General features: G+C 44.2%; 1 protein-coding gene across 5 annotated transcripts in view; it reads right to left on the bottom strand.

Annotated features, from left to right (window-relative positions):
* NPAS3 (neuronal PAS domain protein 3) overlaps positions 1-23,600 on the bottom strand; it is a 344,072-nt gene that overhangs the window by 252,217 nt on the left and 68,255 nt on the right. Inside the window, exon 1 of one of the 5 annotated variants that reach the window (XM_075282966.1) lies at positions 4,678-4,920. The exons of the other annotated variants lie outside the window; for them this stretch is intronic. Coding sequence (XP_075139067.1) covers positions 4,678-4,685 — 8 coding nt within the window. The 5' untranslated portion in view covers positions 4,686-4,920. Of the gene's footprint in view, positions 1-4,677; positions 4,921-23,600 lie in introns of those variants that run through there. 5 annotated transcript variants of the gene reach the window in all.

Here is a 23,600-nt window from a genome sequence, read left to right as displayed (position 1 = left end):
TCAACATGAGACCACTGCAGTCAATCACAGGTTGCTGCGGTCATGTGTCAACATGTCAGCGCTACAGGTCAGGACACAGAACAAGGCAAGCGTCACCACAAGAGCCCCAGGGGATCACTATGGTATACAGCTTCCGTTCAATAAGGAACTCTGCAGCAAAATCTGCACTAAAGTCTGCAATATGTGATTTCTCTGCAGGTTTCCCTGCATTTATCTCTAGCAAAGCCGCCTTATGTGAACCTTACACTGCCTCATCTGCAGGTCACAAGTCGTATATTTCTAAGACAATATGGTTCTTATTTTACCATATAGATTCAACAACACATGACACAATATATAGTGAGAGGAGTAGGAGGGTCCTGTCACTGACTGCCACAGACAGCTGAGAAAGGGAGCATGTCTGAATGACAGAAAAAGCAGTCGTACGAGAGCTAATATGGCTGACCATGACAGCTGCCAGGTAACTCTTTGTTACAAACCACCGTCTACTTCCTGTTTCAGACCACAGACAGCCACTTCCTGTATCACACCACAGGCAGCCACTTCCTGTATCACACCACAGGCAGCCACTTCCTGTATCACACCACAGGCAGCCACTTCCTGTATCACACCACAGGCAGCCACTTCCTGTATCACACCACAGGCAGCCACTTCCTGTATCACACCACAGGCAGCCACTTCCTGTATCACACCACAGGCAGCCACTTCCTGTATCACACCACAGGCAGCCACTTCCTGTATCACACCACAGGCCGCCACTTCCTGTATCACACCACAAGCAGCCACTTCCTGTATCACACCACAGGCAGCCACTTCCTGTATCACACCACAAGCAGCCACTTCCTGTTTCAGACTACAGGCAGGAATGGGAGATCCCTGTCATTATGACTGACTGCCACAGAAAACAAATAGAGGAAGCATGAATGAATGGCACAATAAAGTAATATGTCTGACAATGGTAACTGCTAGACAGCCACTTCCTGTTTCAGACCACCAGCACCAACTTCCTTTCTCACACTTCAGGCAGCTACTTCCTGTTTAGTATCACAGACAGTTATTTCCTTTTTGAGATCACAGATAGTAGCTTCCTCTTTAAGGCCAAAAGAGGTGTGATGCCTCACACTTCAGGCAACTGTTTCCAGTTTATGTCCACAGGCATCTACTTCCTGTTTCAGATCACAGGCAGCTACTTCCTGTTTCAGATCACAGACAGCTACTTCATGTTTCAGATCACAGGCAGCTACATCCTGTTTCCAGTCACCTACTTTCATTTTTGGATCTCAGGCTGTTATTTCCTGTTTCAGATCACAGACAGCTACTTCCTGTTTCAGATCCCAAGCAGCAATTTCCTATTTTAGATCCCAAGCAGCAATTTCCTATTTCAGATCCTAGCCAGCTACTTCCTGTTTCCGATCACAGGCAGCTACATCCTGTTTCAAATCCTAGGCAGCTACATCCTGTTTCAAATCCTAGGCAGCTACTTCCTGTTTCAGACGAAAACATATTTGTATGTAAGGATTCGGGATCATGGTTGACTTTCATTACTGGTGCACTCTGGTATGAGCAAATAGTTCCTATAAATATCCTTCCACACTTATGTCTACATTACATCTATCTATCTATCTATGGTATATATTGTTGAGATGCCCTGGCCGCCTCCAGATGGTAGTCAATTACCACAGTTAACCACTTATTCCCCACACGTCTATCGAACCTTAGGTCATTCTGCCATTGAAGCCTACATGGTAACCAAACAAAAGCAAACAGATAGATAGGAATAGATAATAAAGTGACTTTGCAGCACACAAATAACCATGTTCACATGCACATAAATCCATCTCCTTTGTTTTTGATGTTGTGTATATATATTTTGCAGACAGTAACCAAACTCATGAAGTTCCCCTATTAATCCAGCGGTGACTGATGAAGGGGGTGAGCTGGCAGGGCAGAATTTAAATAATTAGTCACGAGCGGTGGAGCTGGAAGGGTGAAAGAGGGGAGGACGAGAGGAGCAGGGAGATGCTTTGAGGCAGGGTAGTAAATTGCTCTATTTTCGCAGGTAATTTAAATGCAAACTAGCAGCAACTTATCACAAGAATGGATTTTCCACCATCTGGTCAAATAACAGGGGATTTGTTTAGTGCCATGCAAAGAATCGAGTGATGGGGAGAGAAGGCAGATTAGCAGGTAAGTCCTACAGTCGGGCAAAATGTATTTTGTGCAAACAAGAACAGACGAGGCTTTTAACAATTACACCTGTCAGAACCTCCAGAAAGCAATCCATCTCCGGCGCCCGAGACCAAGCGAGTTCATAACCAAATGGGATTGAGCTGCGTGCTGCTTCCGAAGTTAAGGATGAAGTGGGCATAGAGGGGGGCGGGGTGTGACTGAAGGACAGGGGCACAGGATGTCTGAAGGTGATGTACGGGTGCTGGCATCAGCAATCCGTAACAGACATAATAGAGAGCAAGCACCTTTTATACACATGTAAGTGTCCACGTGACATCAGCGGCGCAGGAGTAAAGTACTGCGAGCGGAGAATTCACCAACGACCATAAATCTATCCCGCACGTAATGTATTGTATGGTTAATTTTGCCAGTGCCTCTGGCAGGAACATAAGTAAAAACGTATAAACAGCCGGTGATGCTTGAGTTGCTTTGTATTGGAATGTCGACTTGCCCGGCCGTCCATTTATATCACGCCGCTACACTGAAATCGCATTCTGCTGCCTGAATTGGTACCACGTTGGACCTTCCTCCGCTTGCAGAAAATACACATCGTACCCAAGCGAGAAGACATGGGACAAATCATATGTGTGTAAAAACCAAAGGGCAGTAGTATACAGCGAAAATGGATTAACCCCAGAATTCTGCAGAAAACTTGCAAATGTAACAAACATTAACTTGATTCAGCAAATGTGAACATGACATTTATTGCACTTGGTTCAGAAAAAGTCAAGCTAACGTGTGCTACATTTGTAGGCTAGGTTACATTGTTCTTTGGGTGTGCGATGTGACATCACAATGCTGCATTAATATGATCGAATGACATAATATGACTGTTCTGCAAATTTTCAGAATCTGGTTGCAATATAAATTGCGCATTACTCCAACCAGATTGTGACCTGTTGGTAAATCAAATCGGATGTTTAAAAAGCAGCACAACAGCAAATTGCCTACAAACTGCACAATATTTTCTATGGAAATGCAAATCAGTCCATACAAGTGCACTGGAGGTGGAGCCTGATTACTCACGCTTGCCTACAGACAGCCACAATTGTTCTGGATCTCTTCTGGAACCACCCATTGTCTCCATTTTAGCCATGATCAACATCTTCATCCTCTGTTTGCACCAAAGCTGCTTGTATGCAAATCAAGCCCCACCCCTAATGCACTTGCCAACTGATTTACATATGCATAAAAAGCTGATTATCTCTGCATTGTTTCATCAGTTTGTGGCCACAAAGTTATGTTCTTTTTTTCCGTAATAAAGTCATAAACCCTCTTATCTTATGCCATGGAAAACTGAAGTAAATGAACCAGCCAAGACTGTCAAACATGTTAGGGTTGGTTCACACTACTGTTATTTCATTGTTGATAAAAACATCCTACCTGCCCAAAAGAAAGTTGATAATAGAATATAACGTTTACTTCGTCATGGATAAAATATCTTACAACATGGATCCCGGATGAAAAGACAAGAACCTACGCGTTTCTGGACCTATATTGCAGTCTCTTACTCATAGTATTATAAGGGTAAGTTCACACGCAATTACGCGTGCGCATATTCCAGGGCGGCTACCGCGATGGGGTGCCAATGCAGTGCACGGCATCCCATCGCGGTTCTCCGCTCCGGAGTAGGCTCATATGAATGGGCCTACTCCGGAGGGAGGTGTCGCGAGGCGGACGCTGCGGCTGATTCAGAAATGGCATGTTGATTCTTTTCTTCCGTGAGCGGCAACATGCCCCTCATGGAAAAAAAAGTAGCCTGGTGGTCTACATAGTCCTCCATTGTGAGGGAACGGATTATGACGTGGATTCAGTGCCATAACCTGCCCCCTCATTGCCCCTATGCACTAGCCCTAAATATTTGTCATTGTCATACTTTAGTCCCGGTTCATATCTGCGATCAGCCATTCTATTCCCATTTTGCCTATGGGGATCTTCCGGTTTCCTAATGTAACCACTTCCCGAATGGAAACCCATGTGCAGATGTGAAGCGGGTCTTACGTATCTAGCACTCTCAGCAGAATCAAGGGGTTAGACCTGCTGAAAGACTCCTTTCCAAGACTGGTGCAAATTCTAATGTTGTAAAGAAAAAATGGCTGCCGGCCTCAACAGAAGAGGGTAGAGTTAGAGTTCTCCAATGTTTCAGCTGACAAAATTGGCCAAGGGACATACGGTGTTACAGAAAAGGTCCCTATGCCAGTTTGTCTATATAAGCATCGCCATTCACCTTCATTACATGTGATGGGGCATACATACTCACCGCTATCAAAGATAAAGATTTTTTATTTGAAGCATACTTAGCCACGCTGCTTGGGGCATTGATTGATACTTGGCTACATGCATGGGTGCACTGGCAGTAATAAATAGGCGCTGCAACGTCTCCCTCCAGTCACCAGAGTGTGCTGATGTGCCCGGGCTTCTCCGGCTTTTAAAGGTCTTGGTGCGTACCTGTGCATATGACAGTCGGGATGTATGGGTCTGGAGAAGACGGGAGTGATAAATGGAGCCGGCCTGTTCTTCCAGCATGCCACACTGAAAGCAATAAGCCTGGCCCAGCTCCCGCTAAGGAGATAATGTCCTTGATTCCATCAATACAGATTACGAGGCAGGTGAGGGGGCCACGCAGCTTAATAACCTGCTGCCTGCCACAGAGAGCACTGACATGGAGCGCGCGAGAGGGAGACAGGAGAACAGAAGGGAACAAATGTAGAAAAAAAAAAAAGGAAGAAGGGACTACTCGATCTGTAAATCACACTCACAGTGGAGAGCAAAGCTGATTTACAGTACAAAAATAAGTCAAAAAAGGTGTAAGAGAGGGATCCGTGACCATGTGCAAAAAGATAGGAGTGAGAGACCATAAACGGGGTGCAAAAACTAACATATAAAAACAATATAACACAATGCAAATAATCCAAGTGATCTCTACGAGGCGTCTCACATACATGATGAGTGGGTACACTGGCACACGTCCTCCCTCTCCGCCGCCACCGCCTTACGCACAACATGCCCGGAGTCTCCTTGCTACTTCAGCCAGCAAGGGCAATTAGGACATTCATTTAGCTAATTGTGTGCAGGTTCTCCAGGAGCCTGGTCTATGACAGGCCGGGCTACCGCAGTGCCAATTTATCATTCATCACCTGGGTGGGGCTCCAGCCAGCATAGATTAAAGCATGGGAAGGAATGACGGAGCTGCCATGCCTCAGGTGACTGCTTACTGGAGATTAAAAGGTGTCAAGGCCGCCGATGGCGAGTAAACAAGGACGTACGCTCTATAGAGGAGGAGACATCGCCAATGAAAAATGCAAAGATGGATATGATGGACAAGGACGACGGAGTGAGAAAAAGGAGATTGTGTTGTGACTGAAAACATCAAAAAGAGTGGAGGAAGAATGAAGAATTTATGATATCAAGGGGTCAGCCGAAGAGCTGAACGGAGGGCCCAGGAGAACCCGGGATGAAAAATGAGATGATGGACAGAGAGAAGACAGGCTGTGCAGAGAGCGCAGCGCCCAAGGGAGGAGACGGAGCGATGGCAGCCATATACACACTAGTATAGGTTTCTGGGCCAGGAATGGCAACATGACGCTGTCATATAATAGTAAGAGATGAAAAACAATGGTCACGATGCGTTCGAGCCACAAAAAATGTCAATATTCACAAAAATAATGTACTAGGATTTATAGAAATTTTCTATGTTATATACACAGTCCAGTCCATATTAATGTGACCACCGCCTACTTTTGGCGGCAACGTTAAATAACCAATGGCAGAAGGCACGTGTCATCAGCCATCTGGGTGCTCTCATCATTGTGGAAGGAATGATGGATCCGCACAAGTATGCATCTATCCTTGCGGACCATGTTCACCCCTACATGTGAATTGTTTTTCCTCAGGATGATGGCATCTACCAGCAGGACAATGTGACGTGTCATAAAGCTCACAGTATACGTGCGTGGTTCGAAGAGCACCAGGATGAGTTTACCGTACTCCCTTGGCCAGCAAATTCCCCGGACTTGAACCCAATCGAGAATCTGTGGGACCACCTCGATCTGGTTGTTCGCACCATGGATGCTCAACCGCGTAACCTAGCGCAGCTGGCCACGGCACTGGAGTCGGCATGGCTCAACATCCCAGTGACATCATCACAACATCCCCTCTCTTCCTGCACGTCTCGCAGCGGTCCGCTCTGCCAAAGGTGGTTATTCTGAATTTTGATAGGTGGTCACATTAATGTGACTGGACTGTGTGTATCAACAAATTGATTCATCGAGTTCCCAGACACATATGAGGAAAGCCAACTTTACCCGGCGATTTCAGTAGGACCAGCCACATATATTGGGGTGGATGCTCACGGTGTGGAAGACACACATGGCCAAAACTTCACCAATGATTATAGTACAGATGTTCATCGGTGAGTTTTGTCCACAAGTAGACGCCACATTGTGACCATTCAAGCCTGATTTTTTTTTTTTTAATCCCTTGATGGAGAATACATAAACACTTGGCCAAACCAAGCCTGCATGGGAGAATCATGTTGTCCAAATGCTTTAATGTATATGTGCCCCAATGTCATCTATTGGAAGTTATCGCCACCATTTGACATGCCTAAGTGACACAAAAGTGTATAGAGTCAAAATAACAATAGGTAAAATAAAGCCGCCACACTGTCAAGATAACCTAGAGGTAGAGGGACATCCTCACCAGTATCAAATGCTGATGTTATCGCAACACAAAACAAATGGGGAGCAACATTGTGCTCCGTAACTGATAACACAACATCAAGGGAGACATGAATACATTTACCGAATAGTAAAGAGACACAGACATCACAAGAGGCAATGCAGAGCGCATTCTGATTTAGTGATGGTCTTAAAGAGGACCATCTCCACCTCTTTGCATCCTTTAATAGGTGTCGTTGCAATGATTTTGGTGCAGTTGGAATTTTTTCTCTAGCCCCCACCATTCCTGAGCAGTCAGTGAAGTAGGTGTCAGTCCCAGATATGCTAGGCTCTCTATTGTCTGGTGGGTGGTCCTGGACTGAAACAGAGAGTCGGGGACCACCTACCTGACAGGAGAGGGCCTATTTAGCATATCTAGTGTTAAAACCAACCACACTGATTTCTCAAGAGTAACAGGGGCTAGAGAAACAATTCCAACTGCACCAAAATGAATGGAGTGGCACTGACTGAAGAGAACAAAGAGTTGGAGATAATGTTGGCGGCGAAAGGTCCCCTTTAATGGCCCTTCATCCGGACCAATTTTCAATTTCAATATGATTTTTGGCATGATCTGTAGATGGTAGCAACACGTGTGCAAGGTGTATTAAAGACAGGTGGCAACAATGACAATTGCGAGGAACATGACCATGATTTTTAATCCATGATCATGGGCGACCTATAACAATATACTATAATATTGCTATCCATGTGTTTCAAGGCTAGCGCACTGACCCATTCATTGCAATGGGCCTGCACACATGACCTGTGTGTGGGGCTGATAGCCCAGGCCACAAAATACAGAACAGGTCCTATTCCTGTCCTATTCTGCGGCCCTTGTTTTCGTGGCTGTGAATTAAAAGCACGGACGGCACACAAGGAGCACCCCCATGTCCCCCCATGCTTTTAATTCACGGCTGGCCGGTTGCAGCATGGTCATCTGCAACTGGCCTAAGCATGAGGAAATCCAACACACCTGATTGTTTTTTTTCTACCCAACATAACCCATTGGAAAAAGTTGGGGCGACATAAGATGGTCGACCAGTCTCGCCCCAATTGGCAGATCTAAGATGTACGGCCATTTCTACCTTCTTTCCCTATATGATCTGATATTATCAATGCCATGATAGAAAGCATAGGCGGCAAGAGCCATAAAAAGGCAACGGCGAAACAAAAGGCTGATATTTGCCAGCAGAAGATATTGAGATTTTAACTAAAATGTGAAGATACAACTATCTAACTCCCAGTCCGCCGTGAACCATTATACTCCAGATAAAGCAGATGTGCATGAGACGGAGAGGTACACATCACAGGTATCTCTCCAGACAGCTAAGTAAACAGAGCCGCGCACGCACACACACTGTGCAGCCAGCCGCACTCTGCAGTATATTAAGCAGCTGTTTGCATGTGCCGGCCGTGTCCGGAGTGACAGCTGTATTTTCGCTTGCTTTGACATTGAGTCTGATCTGGGTGAATAGCTCATATCCATTAAAGTGCTATTACAGCAGTGACTGGCTGCCAGGCGGCTCCTGATCAATCCTAACAGCCAGTGAGCTGTCATACTGCGAGAAGCAAAGCTCGGCGCTCGCAAGGGGAGAGAGTATGAAACCACGTCACCGGCATGAAGCACGGCCATGCACATTAACAAAAATAAGAAAAAATGAGTCATCCCACTAATATTGTATATATTGTGTAATATTTTTCATTCTCCTTCTCTTTATTTTACAATTTTAAAGCAATGCCAAAATGAAGACACACAAGCTAATATGAATAAGCGTGCGCTCACATCTGCATTACTTCATCCATTCTTCTGGTCCAGAAGAACCATCAGATCCATCTAAAGACGGACAACAATGGAGCACAATGACTATGGTGTCCTTTGGGTATCCAATATTTTATGACTGGCATCACCAGATGATGCATGTGCAGTGAAGCTTATGGAGGAGGATGTGCAGTGAATGTTAGGCAGGAGCATGTGCAGTAAAGCAGAGGCAGGAGCATGTGCAATAAAGCAGAGGCAGGAGCATGTGCAGTGAAGATTAGGCAGGAGCATGTGCAGTAAAGCAGAGGCAGGAGCATGTGCAGTGAAACTAAGTCATGAGCATTTGCAGTGAAGCTGAGGCAGGAGCAAGTGCAGTGAAACTAAGGCAGGAGCATGTGCAGTGAAGCCGAGGCAGGAGCATGTGAGGTGAAGCAGAGGCAGGAGGATGTGCAGTGAAACTAAGACAAGAGCATGTGCAGTAAGCTGAGGCAGGAGCATGTGCAGTGAAACTAAGTCATGAGCATTTGCAGTGAAGCTTAATCAGGAGCATGTGCAGTGAAGCAGAGGCAGGTGCATGTGCAGTGAAGCTTAATCAGGAGCATGTGCAGTGAAGCTGAGGCAGGAGCATGTGAGGTGAAGCAGAGGCAGGAGCATGTGCAGTGAAACTAAGGCATGAGCATGTGCAGTGAAGCTGAGGAAGGAGGACGTGCAGTGAAGCAGAGGCAGGAGAATGTGCAGTGAAGGTTAGGCAGGAGCATGTGCAGTGAAGCAGAAGCCGGAGCATGTGCAGTGACACTGAGGTGTACTGTCATCTCTAGGTAAGAGAATTTTGTTGTATATTTGGAACATTACACTATCAATCCAATAGGACCCACTGGTGGTTTAGTGACCCAAAAATTATAGAATGACCGTTAGTGGTTATGCTATAGTTTCAGAGCTCCGATTTCATTTCATTTTGCCCTTTTATCCAACGTGTTTTGGGGGAGTGCATAATCTTGCCCTGACTCTGCTCTCAGCTTTAGATTCCAAAGTAAAATGTACCATTTAGTTGTCACCCAGACACTACACAGAGCTGTGCTTCTGGCTTCTGTTAGTTCTGGCACTGGTGGTGGCTACTGCAGATAGTTAACCATTGGGGGTGTCAATTATATATCTATAACCAGTAAAAAACTCTTTATTTGCTCCAGGGAGATGTCAAATTTATACATGGGTGATGACACAAGGTTTGAAACCTGGTGGGAGTAAGTGACTAAACAATCCCTGGATATCCCCTTTAATAGGGACCCTGACCAGATTTTCAGAGTTGTGGAATCGGACTTGGAAAAAAGTTCAAAAGAAAAAGATGAATTATTTTTAATTATGTCCTACAAATCCTAATATTGTATAGTTAGATCCATACCTTGCTACATAATTACTTATATGGGAATTCAATCACGTGAATTAGAGGATTCTGTTTCTGTTTCTCCTTCTATCTGACCATGGCTGACCATTTATGAATGAATTGACGAGCCATAGATTGTAAGCTCCTGCGAGCAGGGCCCTCAGTCCCGTTGTGTGAAGTGACTATCTCTTTGTAATGTATCTTTCTGTCTGTATTTGAACCCTACAAATTGTACAGTGCTGCGGAATATGTTGGCGCTATATAAATAAAATGTATTATTAATTGGGGGTTTGGCTTATTGAGCCCCGCAGATTTTACACCATTAATTGCACCAACGATTAACGGCAGTAACATGGCCAATAGGCCTAATATATGAAGTATATATAAGGCTACATCTTAGTAGTGACAAAGATAACAGTTTTCTTGCCTTTACCAGACAGAGCAGTCAGTCTAACCCCGGCCGTCATCTATAGTAAAGCTCCTGCACATAAAGGGAACTGTATTAGGGAAGTGGAGTAACAATGTAGCGTCACCTTATGTCCCCGGCACAGATCCTGCAGTAGATATGGGCAGACTAGTGCACTAACCATCAGGAATTATCTGTGGTGTGCTCGACTTGTCTCCTAGTGAAGCACTAAATTAGCGTGCCCCGCGCCTGACCTGATAGCGCCTTGTACAAGCACATTATTATCTTCATTAGAAGCATGTTTCCATGTAAACTGAGACCTGAGTGCAAAGAGTTACAATGTTACACAGTCAACTGAAACAGCTTACAAGGAAGAATCCAATGTTTCAGTCAGCTGTGCACATTGTAACTCTTTGCTTTATGCACATTTCCCAGCTGTCAATTTACATTGCAACACTTTACAAGAGAAGTTGATCTATTGAGCTACTGGGAGAATAGCTGATATAAACACCAGCCGGCTTGTGAGCTGACAGCAGAGAGAAGGCGCTGCAGAGACGCGCTACAGAGAGAGGGGAGAACAGACGAGAACGCTGGCGAGCAGGCAACAATGGCAAGACGAGGGCATCAAAGCAATGTTCAAGAACACATCAAGAATAAGCCCGATGACGGATGTCCAAGAGACGTGTCATGTGTCTGGGTCACTCTCCTGACATGTCGGTTTTAGTAAATACCTGTACTCCCCATGACAGCAATTCTGGAATATCTTTTCTTATTCTGCATTTTGTTGTTCCTCTGTTATTCCTCCTAGAAATCTATGAATGAATTGATAACGCTGCACTTATCATACTCCTAACACAGTCTTGCACTAACAGTACTGATCATTGTGTAGTGTCACAGTATGGAGGGACGCACCTATAGAGAACACAGGCCAGAAACCCATCTCATATTCTGCAGATAGTGTCTTCGTGGCTCTGCCTCGCCCAGCCTCTGTTTTTGCAAATGTTGGTTGGCTGGGACCTGTGGTAAAGTATGATCCAGAAATTGCCCTATGTCCAATGTAGTGTTCAAGGCATCAAAATGCTTTTTAGCAATCTGCAAATATTACTGATAGACTTCTAGACACATGAGAGCTGTGCGGTGATTTATATGGACTGTGTATACCTGTGGTAGAGTCCCTGAGGTGTATATGTGCAGGCTCTACCTTTTCCTAAAGATCTGCATGTTCCAACATACGTTTCACCAGAAAATGCCCATTCATTTTGCTCAATTAATAGGACTTCCCCCACCCCCCACTACACTAGGTCTTAGCAATAAGGTCCTTCCTGGTACTTTTCCATTTGTACTAATACTGTCCTGGCTTCTTTTCAGACCATACTAGCTGACTACCCTGATCTTCTGCTTCTAAAATTGCCAGATCTCTACCAGCCTTGACCTCCTACCTATCAAACTGCCAGAACTCTACCAGCCCTGACCTCCTACCTATCAAACTGCCAGATCTCTACTAGCCCTGACCTCCTACATATCAAACTGCCAGATCTCTACTAGCCCTGACCTCCTAACTATCAAACTGCCAGAACTCTACTAGCCCTGACCTTCTACCTATCCAACTGTCAGAACTCTGCCAGCCCTGACCTTCTACCTATCAAACTGCCAGTACTCTACTAGCCCTGACCTTCTATCTATCAAACTGTCAGAACTCTACCAGCCCTGAACTTCTACCTATCCAACTGCCAGATCTCTACTAGCCCTGACCTCCTACATATCAAACTGCCAGAACTCTACCAGCCCTGACCTCCTAACTATCAAACTGCCAGAACTCTACTAGCCCTGACCTTCTACCTATCCAACTGTCAGAACTCTACCAGCCCTGACCTTCTACCTATCAAACTGCCAGTACTCTACTAGCCCTGACCTTCTACCTATCAAACTGTCAGAACTCTACCAGCCCTGAACTTCTACCTATCCAACTGTCAGAACTCTACCAGCCCTGACCTTCTACCTATCAAACTGTCAGAACTCTACTAGCCCTGACCTTCTACCTATCAAACTGTCAGAACTCTACTAGCCCTGACCTTCTACCTATCCAACTGTCAGAACTCTACCAGCCCTGACCTTCTACTTATCAAACTGCCAGTACTCTACTAGCCCTGACCTTCTACCTATCAAACTGCCAGATCTCTACTAGCCCTGACCTTCTACCTATCAAACTGCAAGAACTCTACTAGCCCTGACCTCTTACCTATCAAACTGCCAGAACTCTACTAGTCCTGACCTTCTACCTATCAAACTGTCAGAACTCTACCAGCCCTGACCTCTACCTGCTTGATGGTGAATTTTGCCTACCAATTCTGCGCCTCAATATAGCATCATGACAGCTACTGCTACTCCTGGGATAGTGACCCAAGTTTAGTGAAGCCCAGATTCCTATAAATGGGTTGAAGGGTGACTACCAGGGAATCCCTGAGACTCCACTCAGTTGGTTCATACCTGTAATACCCTTCATAACAATTAGTTGTCATTTCATTCATACATTTTTGTTAAGGACAGAGAAACAACAGAATTGTTATCTCATGAGATACAAGGATTTACTAAAGCATCAGGAGAGATGACAGCTCTTCTTTAAAAGAGGTTGTACAAGATTAGTAAAATATGACTATGTTCTTCCACAGACACCAGCTCACCTGTCCATGGGTTAGCGCCGCTAAGCTTCACTGAAGTGACCAAGTCTGAACTGCAATACCAGACAATCCATGTACACATGTGACAATGTTTCTGGAAGAATTCAGCCATGATTTCCTCATCATGGAGAAACCCTTTAAATTATCTATACAAGGTCTTAGGACACAGGAATTCCAGAACTACTGTTAGTTGAGATATAAATAATGGAAAATTATTGAGAAGGCCATGGCCTATACTGGTATGTAGTGCCAACGGAAGAAGAGAAAGGTTAGAACAACATCAAGACCAGTAATGAGGGCAAAACTAATACTTTCTTGCTATCAAAGTATTTCTGGAACGCTGAAAATCCATTATAAAGTCTAATGACCAAAAACTTGGTCAACACAGAGAAAGTATGCAGTTCAGAAACAACACAATATGGCCTAAGCAGACCATGCACGGATTAAGAAAAAACTAATGTTATGAAGACCCTTTAAGCCATTTCTTTTCCGATTATTAACTTACATAAGAAATGTATTGTTTCTTTTTGCTTCGGTAGCTGTTGTTTTACACTACATAGCAAAATGCGGAATACCATTCTGGGTGACCTAAAAAATGGAGACCCAATCTGCTTAAAGGGATCCAATCATTGGAATCCCATTTTTTTATCCCTAACACGTAGGAATAGCCTTAAGAAAGACTATTCTTCTCCTACGTTTGGATGTCTTCTCCGTGCCGCTGTTTCGTAGAAATCCCAGTTTTCTTCTGTATGCAAATGAGTTCTCTCACAGCACTGGGGGCGTCCCCAATGCTGCGAGAGAAATGCCCAGTGATGCCTCTATCTTCATCTGGAACGCCCTGACCCTGCGTCTTCTTCGTCGTCGGTTTCAAACTTCTAGGCATGCTCTTCCATCGGGCCTCATGCAGAGCCGACTGTGCATGCCCGCGGCCATTTTCTTGTGACTGCTTACACAGCAAATTGGTGTAAGTCGCCACAAGAAAATGGCCGTGGGCATGCGCAGTCGGCTTTGCCCGAGGTCCAATGGAAGAGCCGACTGCACATACCTAAATGTTTAAACCCCAGGACAGAAGACGACACAGGGAGAAGCCGTTCTAGACGAAGATGGAGGTGTCGCTGGAGAATTCTCTCGCAGCATTGGGGACGCCCCCAGTTCTGTTTGAGCGCTGGGGACCGCCCCCAGTGCTGCGAGAGAACTCATTTGCATGCAGAAGAAAACCAGGATTTCTGACAAATGGCGGCACAGAGAAGACATCTAAAGTTAGATTTCTTAAGGCTATTCCTAAGTGTTAGGGAGAAAAAATGGGATTCCAATGATTGGATCCCTTTAAAAAGTGGTTACCCGTGGACCCCATAGACTATAATGGGTTCCAATGCGTTTCCGCCAGAAAAATGCTGAGCAAAAAAAGTCCCGCTTGTGTGGCTCTGAAACCACTGAGTCCAACTCCTCCATTTTCCCACAGACCAACTCCAACTCCTGAACTGACTCAAAAACGCTGGCAGCCACAGTCAGTCAGAATCAGCAATTCTCTAATTTATTAAAAAAACAGTGACATGTATTTAATCATACAATATTAATAATCATAGAATATAATTAAAAATAATATATCATCTTATCTTGAAGTCGGAATCAGTAACTTTTTTTCCAATTGTAGCCAAAATTGGTCCAGACTCCGACTCCAACACTCCGATTTCAGAGCCCAGACACGTAAAATCAATAATAAAAAATGGCATCCTATAACTTTAACATGATCTACAAGATGGATGAAGTAATCTAGAATGCAGGTATTTTGTATGAAACAGAAATGGAAGGTATAAAGATTATTAGGAAAAATGGATCGGGAATGGGATAGCGAAAGCCTTCATGTAAGATGTACGAAATTACTAATGCAAAGGCTGAAAGTGCATGGTTAGTGCTGGCGTGGTATAGGACAAGGTCAATGCATTACAACACAGAAGCTAAAGCAGTGCTTTACATCAACCTATTTAATGGACGTGACATAAAACGGACACAAGTACAGATCATGGGCAGCAAAATCTGAAGTCAAGGTGTTTTGCTTGCTACTACTTTGGGTTCTATTGTGAGCCTATCCCTATGGCAAACCATATAGGCAAGCGATGTAGTAGCTTACTCCCCTTTCCTCATTCAGAAAACTTGCAAACTAGGGTGCATGTGTATGGGGAAAGTCAGTAGGAATAGCTTTTGGCAAAACAAGTATTGGACAACCATCTAAGGGTCCATTCACACGGAGGAAAATGGTGAGGAATTTGGTGTGGACCGAGAATGGACCGAGAATGAAGGCCGAGGGGGTTACCATTTTCTTTTAATCCTTTATTTATAACACTGTACAGGAACAAAAAAATATTACACATAAAGGGGGAGACCACGCCAGACGGGGAACGTACTAACATAAGCCAAAAGAGTAACGGGGTCAGAAAACGGAATAAGGGTTACAATTTTTTAATGGATATGACATCCAAGTGTCGTCCAAGGGGGGGATTCCACTCCGTTCCATTCCGTTGTCACAAAGCTGGACAGGACATGCTCCATATTTAACGAAATGGAGAATCAGGACCCCTTTGGACATGGGGAATTACTTGATTTTCTATTTTGGGAGTCCAGATAGACATAGAATTTGGAAACGTTTTACGTTTTTGTTGCGATGTCCAGACAGAATAAAATGGCCGAGATCAATAAATAGACCCCTAATGTCACACTGCAGAGGAGAGCGAGCAAGGTAAAAAAATATGCTTTGCCTCCAATCTCCTGTACAATATCTGGAAGATAAGCTTGAGATAGCTTGGTATAATTTCCTTTGGCAGGGCAGCGTTGCAGAGAGTGCAACGTAAAGGAATAAAGAGCAGTGAATGATAGTAGTGGGAGATTTGGGCACTGCATTATTTCTGCACTGCTAGATCGGATTTGGCTGTTGTGATTTCTCGCAGTCAGTGACCTTTTAATCTCTAATTAAAATGCTGATTGCCCGTTAAGTAAGGCTGGGCCGCCATGGTCAGAGATATTTGGTGCGCTAAAAGTGTGGGCTGGCACACTAACCCCTGTGAGCCTATATACAACACACTGCGACGTTCTGCCCCCTCCCCCCCACCCCAAGCCTGGGTGACTAGTCAGGAATCCCATCCCTCTGTGATCCGAGAATGTCATCCCACGGAGCGCCGCTCATACATTATAATACATACCAAAGAGACAAACTGCTTCAATTACAAGAGAGATGTTATCAAAAGCAAAAGGAGTTAACATGCTCCAGAAGACGATCATTAAATAAAGTACAAAGCCGGCGCGGCCTAATAAACGATTCAGGACTCCAAATTAACACTATGCTTCTTATACAGAGCAGTCTGTGTGGCACAGATTGCTACATCTCCAATGAGCCCTTCATTTCTTAAGAAAATAATCACGTCTTCCTTGTGGTATTAAAGCATTTCTTTTCATTTTTTTCCTCCCCTGTTCTCCATCTCTGGGAGTGAAGATAGTATCAAAGGAATACATCCCAGTATCCTCAGCACCAGAGCCCAATCCCAAGGGGATGCTCGCTCCACTACCATGCTGGAGGTCAGACGGGGAGGGAACACAATATCTGTGCTTAAAGCCAGCCCGATAATGACTAAAAAAACAATATATGACACGTACCGTACTCAAGAACAAGTGCCGCAATCTAGTGCACCTCCATGTGTGCCACAGAATTATTAAAGATTCACTCGTGTGATTTATTTTACAGCTTTAGGTTCCATAACTTCGTCTGGGAAGAAATGAAGGGAAATGAAGATTCCTCCAACTCATCCAGTGCAGATTTATTGAAAATAACACAATTCATTGGGGGATTCTTTTAAGTCCTTGTGTGCTGGTTCGAATAGTCCGTACGTTGGGGACGGGCACCAGAATTATTAGCTGGCTCAGTTGTCCTAATTCTACACACATGCCCAGGTGGGAAGCGGGCCTAAGGGAGTCTGTCAACAGAACGCAACATATCAACCGGAATCAAAGTATTTTCCCTTCATGAATCAGTGTTTCCGTTGCCAAGTTTTTGCTGCTTTTGTCAATATGGAAATGAGCTCTTTGGAGCAACAATGGCGCTGTTGCTGCTTCAAAAAAGAAAGCAGCAATACCCTCATTGCTCCAAAAACTGAGATATCATGACAATGGAGGCAGCTATTCACAAGGGGAAAAGATGGATTGATTCTGGTTATCCTAACCTATGTATCTGTGGGGCTGGGTTCATATACTGGGTTCTGGTGAATCTAACCTATCTATCTGTGGTGCTGGGTTCATATCCTGGGTTCAGGTGACCGTCAACTATCTATCTGTGGGGCTGGGTTCATATTCTGGGTTCTGATTAATCTAACCTATCTATCTGTGGAGCTGGGTTCAGGTGACCGTCAACTATCTATCTGTGGGGCTGGGTTCATATTCTGGGTTCTGGTGACCTTAACCTATCTATCTGTGGAGCTGGGTTCATATTCTGGGTTCAGGTGACCGTCAACTATCTATCTGTGGGGCTGGGTTCATATTCTGGGTTCTGGTGACCTTAACCTATCTGTGGAGCTGGGTTCATATTGTGGGTTCTGGTGACCCTCAACTATCTATCTGTAGTGCTAGGTTCATATTCTGAGTTCTGGTGACCTTAACCTATCTGTGGAGCTGGGTTCATATTGTGGGTTCTGGTGACCCTCCAACTATCTATCTGTGGGGCTGGGTTCATATTCTGAGTTCTGGTGGCCCTCAACTATCTATCTGTGGGGCTGGGTTCATATTCTGGGTACTGGTGAACCTAACCTATCTATCTCTGGAGCTGGGTTCATATAGCGGGTTCTGGTGACTTTAACCTATCTATCTGTGGGGCTGGGTTTATATTCTGGGCTCGGGTGACCCCTAACCTATCTATCTGTGGGGCTGGGTTTATACTCTGGGCTCGGGTGACAGACTCCCTTATTAGATCTGTATCGCACGGGGTATTTTATAGTCTTCCCTCTGATTTTATTCAGAAGTACATGAGGACCAATGTCATTCTCCACTATGTTCTTTCCTACACGTATAACCTTAGAAATGCACCACAGGTAGCCGAAGTTGCTAGAGCTCTTAATGTTGGATGGAATGGCCTTCATATCCAAATCAACACAGTATAGCCTATCTATGTATGTTCTCACATTAGTGATGACTATGCTTAATGGAAATAGCTGGCCACCAGGAGACCGCAGCCAGGACCTAACTACACTTGGCATTCACTTTCTTCAACGCTTGCCACCCACCTACCCTGTGTTTGTAAATAAAACTTGGAGGGAGCAGTCTGTAAGTGAAGTGCCGGACATTATCAGGCAATGTTAGGCCTTGATGCATGATGAATGGTACAGAAGTACAGTCAGACAGTCGGTGTCCATACACATGGAGGCAGCACATTATAAAAGTAAATGCCAGCGCAGCCCCCTTGGCTTCCTATAAGCGCCTCGGCACAGCTGTTTTATGTGATGCTTCAGCCTGCAAGGGGCTGCAGGATTAAAGTGAGAGAGGTGCTTGAGTGAAATGCTACTTATCAAGTCAGTGAGGCCTTTGTAAATAAGAAATCAATGATTCAATGTGTATTATTCATCTCTCTGTTCTCTGGACTTCTAAACCCCTGTTGCTTTAACCCTTTCACTACGGAGACGGAGCCCCCAAAAAAAAAAAATCTCATCGTAGGTCAAACCAGGGCAGGGTGTCTTCTTTATATGTAAAAGTTGGGAAATTATAAAATGACCGGACAATTGAAGAATAAGACAACGCAAAAATAATGGAGTGAGACAAAGGATAAAGGCTTTTCCTCCACTCAAAAGGAGAAGACAAGGCTATGGGCCACTGGACTGCTCGTTCATCATGTCTATATAGTTTAACTTCAATGGCATTTTTATATATAGTAGGTGCGGCCCAGGGCTACATATGGACTTGGTGGTATACTATGTGGATCCACAACCATTTGGACACAGGATCTTTGCTCCTGTGCAGTTTTCATGCCCGTTCCTGCTCCCACAGGAGCAGGAACGCTCAAATACTAATAGTTTATAGTGATACCATATAGGAAGACCATATAAGTCCTTGGCCTTTCAGAATAGAGCAGATAAAGTGATGAATGTGTCGTCTATGTATCTGGTGACCTTAACCTATCTATCTGTGGAGCTGGGTTCATATTGTGGGTTCTGGTGACCCTCAACTATCTATCTGTGGGGCTGGGTTCATATTCTGAGTTCTGGTGACCCTCTGGTAGCTCTCTCCACTAGACTGTTCCTTCAACACCCATCGTATGGCCAAAGATCACTGCGTTGTCCTGCGACGCCTTCACTCAATAGTGAACGGAGTCGCAACATGACCCCAAGGGTGCAACGACTGTGACTTCTAGTCACAATGTAGTCCGACGTTGATGCACTTGTTTCACCAACATTAATGAAGGCATCGTAGGGTAACACGGTAATTTTTGGTCGCCATTTGGCTCGAGCCTTAGACCACTCACAGATATTGACACATATTTGGCCACCATTATGGCACGAGAAGTGCAGCCATAAATGAAAATGCTACTTCTACATTGCTACAGAATAAGCAATGGTATTCAATAGTCATTTCATGGTGTATAACCACATATAGACAATGTATAATTGAAGAAGATTCAGGCTCTCCCTAAACATAAGGGTTAAGGAGAGCGGCTGCTCGAAAAATGAATAGATACTTCGGAGGTTATGAGAAGAAGAGTCCCCAGTCAGTGGATATAACATACAACTAATGGGACCTGCTCCCAATCTGCCCGTTGGTATCTATTCTCAAGCTCTCCGATGGAAGGGATTTCCTCTTCAACACGCCATAAGCCTTTTACTGCTCTAATTGTGACTCGTGAGACCAGCTCCGGCTCTTGGCTCCTCTCGTGCCAAGGTGAAATGAGAGAAAGGGATCAGCGTTGGCTCAAAGACCCCATGTTATCATGGGGAAGGATAAAGGACAGCGGCACTTCGCTCTCTTAGGCCCTGTTCACATCTGCCTTGGAGGCTCCGTCACAGATTCCGTCATATTTGGCAAAAACAATAGCACATGCCGCACTTCTTTTTCTGGTAAAATAATAGATATTATAACAGGACCTGATGTACCAAAGTATAAGTCAGTGGGAGGTGTAAGGTGCTGTTGGTGCCCATCATGGGACAGATTCAGCCCCCTGATATTTTTGATTTTCTGCTTCTATGACAGAAGGGAAAACTGAAATCCGCAAAGCAGGAGCAAGGAGAAATTTGAGAGCTGATTATTTCATATTTGGATATTTTAATTTCTTTCATGCACATGGCACACAGAGAATGTATGGGATGGTATTATGATGCTGTACACATATGTATACGGTATACGGTATGGTTGATGTCTTCGTTTGCCCCTTATTCTCTAGTAGGGAATACCTATGTTACAGTGTGGATGGTTCAGTGTTTGTTGCCCTGCCATCTATGATGTTATATACATAAAATTAACAGATGCTCATAGAATAAGCTGGCAGTGATCTGCGGATACATATTTCATGTGTATAGCCAACTTAAAGGGTCTATCCAAATACCCAGACATCTTATCCCCCTATCGAAATTACTACTGACTGTCAGACTGCTGAGACCCTCAATGATCAGAAGAAAGTGGAAGTCTCCCTGTATCCTCCAGGTCAATGAAGTGCCAGTGTCCTAGCCTGACCAGCACTCAACTCACTTCTTCCGAGACTGCAAATCTCCAGCATCCCCATAAAAGTGAATGTAGCGCCATTGGACAAATGCACTGGTGCTTCATTCACATGGAGGATGCAGGAAGAATTTCAAGCCCCCTGTTTTCCGGGGGTGCTGGTGGTCTGACCCCCAACTGATCTGACACTTATCCCTTATCCTGTGAATAGGGGATATATGTTTTTAATGACTGAACCCCTTTAAGTAATAGGTGTAGAGCTGTAGTAATCTGGACCCACTGCTATACAGTGAATGGGACTGCAGCTGATCGGTGTGGGATCCAGCTGCCGGTTCTCACCAAGTAAGGGCTTATCTATACAGTCCTATGAAAAAGTTTGGGCACCCCTATTAATCTTAATCATTTTTTGTTCTAAATATTTTGGTGTTTGCAACAGCCATTTCAGATTGATATATCTAATAACTGATGGACACAGTAATATTTCAGGATTGAAATGAGGTTTATTGTACTAACAGAAAATGTGCAATATGCATTAAACCAAAATTTGACCTGTGCAAAAGTATGGGCACCCTTATCATTTTATTGATTTGAATTCCCCTAACTACTTTTTACTGACTTACTGAAGCACAAAATTGGTTTTGTAACCTCAGTGAGCTTTGAACTTCATAGCCAGATGTATCCAATCATAAGAAAAGGTATTTAAGGTGGCCAATTGCAAGTTGATCTCCTATTTGAATCTCCTCTGAAGAGTGGCATCATGGGCTACTCAAAACAACTCTCAAATGATCTGAAAACAAAGATTGTTCAACATAGTTGTTCAGGGGAAGGATACAAAAAGTTGTCTCAGAGATTTAACCTGTCAGTTTCCACTGTGAGGAACATAGTAAGGAAATGGAAGACCACAGGGACAGTTCTTGTTAAGCCCAGAAGTGGCAGGCCAAGAAAAATATCAGAAAGGCAGAGAAGAAGAATGGTGAGAACAGTCAAGGACAATCCACAGACCACCTCCAAAGAGCTGCAGCATCATCTTGCTGCAGATGGTGTCACTGTGCATCGGTCAACTATACAGCGCACTTTGCACAAATAGAAGCTGTATGGGAGAGTGATGAGAAAGAAGCCGTTTCTGCACGTACGCCACAAATAGAGTTGCCTGAGGTATGCAAAAGCACATTTGGACAAGGCAGCTTCATTTTGGAAACAAAAATTGAGTTGTTTGGTTATAAAAAAAGGCGTTATGCATGGCGTCCAAAAAGAAACAGCATTCCAAGAAAAACACATGCTACCCACTGTAAAATTTGGTGGAGGTTCCATCATGCTTTGGGGCTGTGTGGCCAATGCCGGCATCGGGAATCTTGTTAAAGTTGAGAGTCGCATGGATTCCACTCAGTATCAGCAGATTCTTGAGAATAATGTTCAAGAATCAGTGACGAAGTTGAAGTTACGCCGGGGATGGATATTTCAGCAAGACAATGATCCAAAACACCGCTCCAAATCCTCAGGCATTCATGCAGAGGAACAATTACAATGTTCTGGAATGGCCATCCCAGTCCCCAGACCTGAATATCATTGAACATCTGTGGCATGATTTGAAGCGGGCTGTCCATGCTCGGCGACCATCTAACTTAACTGAACTTGAATTGTTTGTCCAAAATACCTTTATCCAGGATCCAGGAACTGATTAAAAGCTACAGGAAGCGACTAGAGGCTGTTATCTTTGCAAAAGGAGGATCTACTAAATATTAATGTCACTTTTCTGTTGAGGTGCCCATACTTTTGCACCGGTCAAATTTTGGTTTAATGCATATTGCACATTTTCTGTTAGTACAATAAACCTCATTTCAATCCTGAAATATTACTGTGTCCATCAGTTATTAGATATATCAAACTGAAATGGCTGTTATAAACACCAAAATATTTAGAACTAAAAATGATTAAGATTAATAGGGGTGCCCAAACTTTTTCATAGGACTGTATGTAAGGGATTTCTGCGTTAGATCATTAACAGCTTCCCATTGTAAACTATATATACCTGTAATAGTGATAAAGATTTCTCTATACAGAAAGAAGGGCAACACTTCCCAATGTGTAACGCCAACGTAAGACTCCAATATATGTCACTGTATGGGAATGCACTGCCATATGTCACTCAATACCTGTACTGTCCAATATACTTTTGGCAGTGACCCACTGAAAAGGAGACTTTTCTGGCCTCCATCGGTTATCTGGAGCCCTACCAGCACATTTCTGTAGATTTACATGTAAATTTATGTAAGTTTATAGATGGCAAATTAAATCTGAACACAGCCTGAAATAGGGAAAGTAGACTGTGAGTCCTACTGTGGATAGGGACAGATGTGTACAGCGCTGCAGACTATGTAGGCACTATAAAAGCAACAGCCAATACGTAGACCAATAAATAAAGACACACAAATACACACTGGGTCCATTTATTTTGTACAATCCAGTTTGGTATATTAGCATGAGTACATAGACTTTTACGACAGAGCGAGTAACTGAACATACGACAAATATCTGGTGAGCGCCGAGGCTGCAGGCGCAGGAGTTATAAGATTCTCCTCATTGCTGCTTTAGCCTTCATGAAAAAGCGTTTTCTTTCCTTGGGGCTCAGAGGCCTCTCGACAGAGATCACTTCCAGGAAGGGAACTAACAGGACGTCATTCACAGAGCGGCAGGGCAGGGAACCAGCGGCCCTCTCTGTCTGCATGCTGACAAGGTCACATCTAAG

This window comes from Leptodactylus fuscus, chromosome 7 (genome assembly GCF_031893055.1).
Source record: "Leptodactylus fuscus isolate aLepFus1 chromosome 7, aLepFus1.hap2, whole genome shotgun sequence".
Classification (NCBI taxonomy): domain Eukaryota; kingdom Metazoa; phylum Chordata; class Amphibia; order Anura; family Leptodactylidae; genus Leptodactylus; species Leptodactylus fuscus.
This window is presented reverse-complemented; position numbering and strand designations above follow the sequence as displayed.